At 35.9% G+C, this 7,536-nt stretch overlaps 1 protein-coding gene across 1 annotated transcript; it reads left to right on the forward strand.

Moving 5' to 3' along the window:
* Positions 1-1,022: 1,022 nt before the first annotated feature.
* LOC149558276 (Ypt/Rab-GAP domain of gyp1p superfamily protein) lies at positions 1,023-7,287 on the forward strand. The gene is made up of 8 exons (XM_089832563.1): positions 1,023-1,825; positions 2,194-2,717; positions 5,447-5,563; positions 5,729-5,907; positions 6,025-6,118; positions 6,230-6,307; positions 6,487-6,588; positions 6,772-7,287. Exons 2-8 carry the CDS (start codon positions 2,211-2,213, stop codon positions 6,916-6,918), a joined length of 1,224 nt encoding a protein of 407 aa, XP_089688689.1. The 5' UTR covers positions 1,023-1,825; positions 2,194-2,210; the 3' UTR covers positions 6,919-7,287.
* Positions 7,288-7,536: the final 249 nt, after the last annotated feature.

The raw sequence follows: 7,536 nt of genomic DNA on the forward strand, positions 1-7,536 counted from the left end.
ATACTAATTTATTGATCTTAATGATAAAACTGAAGGAGCTTAAGTTATATACTATTTTGAGTGATTTTTGAGTGATATATTATGTTTTATTAGAGTTTTCACTCAGAATTGCTTTTGCAACACACATTAGTGTTCCTATTTCAATATGTTTATTGCTCTTTTTTTCCAATTTGTCCGTTCTTACAAGCTAGCCATAATTTATTGTATGTTCTCATTAAATTACATATGAACTAATGACTTAATATTGTATAGTCATTGAGATTTGAAAATTAAACAACTTTAATAAATTCTATTGACAAATGATACGTATAAACAACTTGAGATTGTGATTGACTGAAAACTTGTGATTTAGATTTAGTGTGTTCATTTCAATATTTTGACTCACACTTCGATGTTAGGTTAAAAAGTGTAATCCAAAATATTGATATCAATGAAGACATAATCTAAACCACAAGCAATAAAAGAACTACCTATTTAGAATAGTCAAAAACTAAAAACCAAATAAGAGAGAACACTTAAAACCAAATAAGAGAGAACACTTCATGATAAAACTTGAAATAAACACCAAGGCCAATCTATTATTCATCATCACGGTATCATTACTGTGGTGAAGAATATCTCTATCTTCTTTTGACATTAATGATAAACCATGGTGGCCCTTACCTTACCTGCCCTACCAAAAGAGAATCCCCATAAGTGTGAAACACATGGAGTACTTTATAAAGAAGAGTAAACTAAAAGAAAAAGAAGCCCACACGCACAAAAGGCAAATGATGCATGCCAGTTGCCACCGCTCCGCCGGTCGTGGGACCCACTCATACTCGGCAAGCTACACTGCCACGTGTCGTACACCACGCGCTTTTTATGTTCTGATAAACGAAGCATCAACGAAGCAACCAGATCAGACTCTGACTAGGTTCGGACACATCCAAAGGTCCACGAAAAAGTCTCTTTTTTACGAGGCTCGGTGCCGAACCTGAATGGTCTGTATATGAATCAGTCCCGTCTATCCGTTTGGAGGGATTGCCGGAGGCAGTCTTCTACGACCAAATCTCCGTTTCGATGTCCGACATTGTGCGCTTTCGATTCCGTGGAAAATTTCTGCTTAAATCGATTAAGTCGAGCTAAGTCTCTCTAGATTTTGTGCAAAATCGGACAAGAACAGGCCGTAAAATTCTATTCGATCAAGAGCTAGAAGGAGCCAATGTGGTGAGTCTTTTGTCTGCCCAACGTTCTTTTCTGTTGGGAAATGCAGATTTTGGGATTGGGTTTTTTATTGTTTTGTAGATTGGGTTCTGTGGAAGGAGTTTGTGGTTGCCATGGTGTTTGTAACAGAGGTGCAATGGCTGCCCTCTTTAGCGGGGGATTACATTGCATTTGAGTGGGGCAGGAAAGAGGGGTTTTGCAGAATCCTGTTGGCTTTGATGGATTTTGGACACAAATTAGAGAAGAAATAGCATTGTTCTTTCAGATTTTGGTGCGACTATTCTGTTTTGAGGTCAGTTTATCTAAGGAATTTGATACTTTGGGGAAAATTAAATGCTGGTGCATTAATAAGGTTTGATTGGGTATCCCAACTTTTACTTTTGGAGGGAGTTATTGGTCGCTTTAACGAGTCGCTCTATTGGTTGGATTCGGTATTCAGTGGAAAATATCTTTCTTTCCCTCTAAGACCGTCTCTAGAGAATCACACAGTTGAGATCAGTGTTATAAGAAATTTGATGCTTTGGAAAAGGTGAAATATAGGAACTCCGCATTGTATTATGGAAAGTTAGCCATTGCTCTCGCAGGTCGCACTGTGGGATATTTTAGAATATCTTGAAAGGTATTTGTCAAACTTGAATACTTATACTGTTTCTCATAGATTTTGGCTCCAATTTACAAATAAAGTAGTATTCTTGAAGTTCACAAGGATGAATTTAGATATTTGAGTTCTTATTTTACAAGGCGATGTTTCATTGATTCACTGGAAGCTTCTAGAAGATTAGCCTATGAAGCGAGTACTGCTTTTTTGGGAGAGTTTGTCATTGCCTTTCCTGGTTGGTCTATGATGAATAACAGTATCTAATAGAAATTTATATTTTGAATACTCGTTAGGGGTTTTGTACATAAAGATTGATTTTGGGGTTATGTGATACGATCTATACTATAGACAAGCTTTGACTACTCATCATAGGTATTTTGTATATACAGAGGGTATTTTGGGATATATGGAGATGTTCGGAGCCCAAAACAAGCACGGGGAAATGTTACCCCTTATGTGGGAAAGCCAAAAGAAGAACCCAATATGGAAGGGCAATAGTAACGTACTCAGAAGAAATGTCATGGTAAAGTTTTCAGATCTGTACTCATTTACTGTTGAGGGGAGTCTGGAGGATGCAAATGTTTTCAATGAGGTTAGGGAGAGGGTGAGAGAACAAGGCAGGGTGTGGTGGGCATTGGAAGCCAGCAAAGGGGCTGGCTGGTATTTGCAGCCAAAGATATCATCTATGTCTGAAGGAATTGCTGTATCTTCATTATCACTTAGTGTCCTCACTAATACTATTGTGTTGAAGAGGCTGATTAGGAAAGGGATTCCCCCTCAGTTGAGACCTAAGGTTTGGCTATCAATTTCTGGTGCAGCGAAGAAACGGTCTACTGTACCAGATAGCTATTATGAAGATCTTAGCAAGGCTGTTCAAGGAAAGGTCACAGCTGCGACACGCCAGATTGATCATGTAAGTTGCATTGTTTATGTTTTGTCACTGTTGAGAGACACCAGAATGCAACATAATATCATTTTTATGCTTCTCATTCACTCAGCAAGCTTACTGTATTATCATTTATGCATTATTATTCTCGTTTTGGACTTGAATTGTCTCCCTAACAGAAATAAATAAGCCACTGGTGGATATTTTATGTGATCAATAGGATTCATAAGCTTTGTTTATTGATAAGCTCCATTTTATTAATTAAATGCAAAGTTGGGCTTAATCCACAACGAATGGAACCATGTAAAAATGTTCCATATTTATTGATGCAGAGATTTTGTTTATGAGGTTAATTAATGATCAGAACTTTAAATGTGAAGGACACGAACTAAGATATTAACAATAAGCTTGTTATTTATATTTTCGGGCAATAGGTTAGCGTCTTGTTGTTTCATGCTCCTTTCAAGTTTCAGTTGCTTGACTTCCATTACGATGTTTCTAAAACTTGGATGATTTCTAACAATATTCCACTGCATTTAACCTTATATGGAACATGAAATGAGTCGTTTTTTATGTTTACCCATTTGTAATCAATATCAGGATTGGAAAATCTATTTCTTGTCATAGGAAATGCTCATAATATTTGGATTTTAGAGTGTTAGAGCCTCTGATATGCAAACTATTGTCTAACAATGTGATTCAAACGAGTCTTGCCATACAAAAGATGTGAGGCTTATATAAAAAATGGTTTCTGATAGTGGGAAATCATAGCAACCTGTGAGTAAATATTTGGCATTTGTAGCTCCAAAGAATATTATTTTGGCATTCCCACTGAATGTAATATCTTAGTGATAGGTCTTGACCTAAATTCAGTGAACCTATGGCTCTGCATTTACTTTGAAAGTGTACAATTTCATCATTTCAAGATTTAAATGTGGTATCACTGTATAATTTGATTAATAAAAAAGAAAAATGTATTCTCTGTACTGAAATCACACTTTATAAATAGGGAATGTGGTCCCTACTTTTTATTTTTCTGGTTAGCATGACACAATTTTGAGGCTCTCTTCCAGAGTGACAATTTTTGTATACATCCTCTTGCTTCCCAAACCATATTGAAGCCCTATATATAATGCGAGTTGTGAGCTGTCTTGGTCAATATTTTTGTATGCATCTTCATTAAAGGCTTGATTGTCATGAAAAAGAGCTGCTGTAGAGTTTATGTGAATGAATGGCTATCATCAAGGGGTCAGTGACTCAATGTAATGATAAGATAATTGTGTAGAGTGTTTTTACAGAAAATTGCATTTTATCAACTCTTGCAAGGGTGAAAATGTTTAAATACGTGTCCTCACTTGCAAGACTCAATCTGTAATAATTTGGTGGTGGCGGTGCATAGTGCAAATTCCATCTCAAGGTGAGGATGCACGATTATGAAACTTTATTTGTGATGAAGATTAGATAATGATTGGAATTGAAGCTTGCACGGTGAGAAACAGATGTAACAGCTAATTATAATATTTGAAGTTGAAAGATTACACAAGAGAGTAGGAAATAGCTATAGCTGAAATGGGAACAAATGCAAAAGTGAGTTGAAACATCAGCCAGGATTATTTAGCCCCAGTCATGTCTCCTGGAGCTTCATAATACTAGATTTAAACTGATGGCCAAATGCATATAGTAATGGTTCCTCCAAATGACTGCTCGCTGTTAGGATTTCAATTGTTGAGTAAACATTTGTCATATTGTCACAAACCATAGATTTAGCAAATAATTGCTAATCATACATTTAAAACTTAATCTAGGTATATGTAAATGATTCCAACTCAAACCGGTGCAAAACTAAATTTAGTCCTGTCAGTTTCATATCTAGCTATTCCAATTACCTGCCAGAACTCAACACTGGTATTATTTTTCAGAGTCTTTATCTTGCAGATGAGACCTTAAGCATTCAGTCATTTGACCAATTTTTTTGAAATAGAAGATTATCATAATGTTTAGGCATTAGAGATGTAACGGAAACTGCTCTAATTTTAATTTGTTGGCTGGCTTGTCATTTGTTAGAGTTATTTCTAAACTTGACTGATGTCTGAAGGGATAAATAGTGCATGGCTTTTTCTGTTGTTCTGTTTCTGTATGCATGATTGTTTTGGTACTATATTCTGTTATAATTTGCTGCAGTGATTTTTTGCATTATTTTAGAAGAAGCAATACTTGTAGACACATGAATGATGAGGCAGAATAGTATGTATATTCTGAATGCTTTATTAAGCTATCTGGCTCTTCTATGCAGATGTAGGCAGCACACAACTTTTAATGGAAATGCCTCTAACTTGTAGCTTAGAAATTGTCAACTTCATCACAATCACAGTTGGCTTCTGTTCACATGCTAGTTAGGGTGGATCTATGTTGAGGAGATATTTAACTTGTACTAATTCTCTGATATATTTGTTCTGCCCGTGTGTTATGGGAGGGCACTGCTATAGCTGCCAAGACCTTTTGTTGTATGCTTCAAGAATTTCTTATACTGTTTACTACAACATGAGATCTGTGCCTTCAGAAAAAAGGTTAAAAACAAAGATGCATTTGCAGCATGTTTAAAATGAAAGAAGCCAATAAGAGGGGTCTCACTCTAAATAAAAGCAAGTGAAGGGGCTTTGATAACTAAATGGATGTCCACTAATATACCATCTTTACATTTATGAAAAGATTTATCAGATTTTCAATGCAAAGTATTTATTTCTATATTTTTGCAGGATCTCCCACGCACTTTTCCTTCACATCCCTGGCTAGATACTTCAGATGGACATGCAGCATTGCGCAGGGTGCTTGTGGGGTACTCTTTTCGTGACTCTCACGTTGGTTATTGTCAAGTATGGCTAGTTTTGTTTTGAATTTAGTACTTATGCTTTTATGGCAATGTTAACAGGAACTGCTTGCAACAGCATGTAATTTTCCCAAATATATTTAAATAATTGAAGTACTGTAAATATTGTTTTCAAGATATACTTAAGGGAGAAACATTGTTCCTCAAACAGGGTTTGAATTATGTTGCTGCACTTTTACTGCTTGTCATGAAAACTGAGGAGGATGTATTTTGGATGCTTGCCGTGCTTTTGGAGAATGTGTTAGTCAATGATTGCTACACAGACAACCTGTCAGGATGTCATGTTGAACAGAGGGTATTTAGAGACCTCCTGGCAAAAAAACTGCCTAGGTAAAGATTAAGAACTCTCTTGTACAATGATTGGATTGTCAGCCTAGAAATCTCCTTTTCCTACGATATTTCTTGACCTGTATTCTTGTTATTTCTATTTTTCTGATTGTATGGCAGAGTTGCTGCACATTTGGAGCATTTGGAATTTGATGTCTCTCTTGTAGCAACAGAATGGTTTCTCTGTCTGTTTGCAAAAAGCTTGCCATCCGAAGTGAGTATCATGTTTTCATCTAAAAGTTTGTGTTGTGTGCGACACATTTTGTTTATACCATATGCGCCCTTCTCATGTCTTATAATTATGCTCCTGTGGATGCCACTATAGACTACAATGCGTGTTTGGGATGTTCTGTTCAATGAGGGTGCCAAGGTTTTATTTCGAGTAGCCTTAGCTATCTTTAAGGCAAGTTTGTTTATTTTATTGACAAGCTATTTATATATTTTGCAAAACTTTCTGTAGTATCACACACGATACCTTTCAGAGATTTTTTGGTTGGGCTCTTTTAACATTTTGTACAGAATGGAATTGTTATTTTGATAGGGTTCTCTTCTGACTCAACATATTTCTTCTTACGCCAACAGATGAGGGAGGATGACATATTGGCAGCTCAACAAATTGGAGATGTCATTAGTATTTTGCATGATACAACCCATCACGCATTTGATCCTGATGCATTATTGAAGGTACAAAATTTAATTGTGATCTTTCATTTTAACCATGCAAGTCTATACTAAAGAATCAAAGATTATCATTCTAAACACTTCTCTGCAATCCCTCTATATCAATAGCAAATCATTGGCAACATGGTTGTCTCATATTAACTTGATTTAAAATTTCACAAATCACTCTCTATTTCTGAATAACAGGTAGCCTTTGAGCAAATTGGTTCTATGACCACAAACACAATTGCAAAACAACGTAAAAAGCAAGAACCTGCTGTCATGGCAGAATTGGATGAGAGATCAAGACGGCTCAATTCCATGGGGAATGAAATGATAAATCATCACTTTTGAATGATTAGATTGTGAATCTATCCCTATTCAATGGCGTGTCCATACCAATAACTTTGCTTTCCCAAAACAATGCCATAACACTTGCATCTGTTTTGGTACACTTGATATCAAGATCTGTTGCTGAACATGTAACTTTCAAGTGCAAAGCAGATTTGGGTTATCTTCAAGCCATGCCAAAGTTTGCAAATAGAAAATTTCACCATTTTTTTGTTTCAGTGAGGTGGCAGGTGTGGAACGTGCTATTGTTGCTGCAAGTTCCAAAATCTTCCCACTATCATGAGATAGTGGTCAATTCGACACCACGATTTTTGAGTATTGAAAAGTTTTAAGAACTCTTGCATAATTACAAGACAAGTTGATTTGTTTTAAGTTTTCTTTATTTGGTCATAATCTTCAGAGCAATTCATATTTAGACAACAGTACTTCTTGTTGGGTCTGTGCAGTTGCAATGTGCCTGAATTTATGGACGATTCTTTGATCCTATGTTCTACAGTTTGTGATATATTGTCCTATGAAATATTGATTTTAATTGTAATAGTATTTTAGCATGTTTAACCTTTGCAAAAAATGTAAATGACCACCTTTTCACAAATTGAATTTGCTTCGTTGGGGTCAGCC

The sequence above is a fragment of the Cupressus sempervirens genome, chromosome 5 (assembly GCF_028749045.1).
Source record: "Cupressus sempervirens isolate cs-2001-9-10 chromosome 5, ASM2874904v1, whole genome shotgun sequence".
Taxonomy (NCBI): domain Eukaryota; kingdom Viridiplantae; phylum Streptophyta; class Pinopsida; order Cupressales; family Cupressaceae; genus Cupressus; species Cupressus sempervirens.

Bases quoted from the DNA above. Each gene is read 5' to 3' on its own strand.
- LOC149558276 (XM_089832563.1), top strand. From the start codon at position 2,211: ATGGAGATGTTCGGAGCCCAAAACAAGCACGGGGAAATGTTACCCCTT. The intron at 5,564-5,728 runs GTATGGCTAGTT...TTCCTCAAACAG, and splicing joins CTCACGTTGGTTATTGTCAA to GGTTTGAATTATGTTGCTGC. The intron at 6,119-6,229 runs GTGAGTATCATG...ATGCCACTATAG, and splicing joins CAAAAAGCTTGCCATCCGAA to ACTACAATGCGTGTTTGGGA.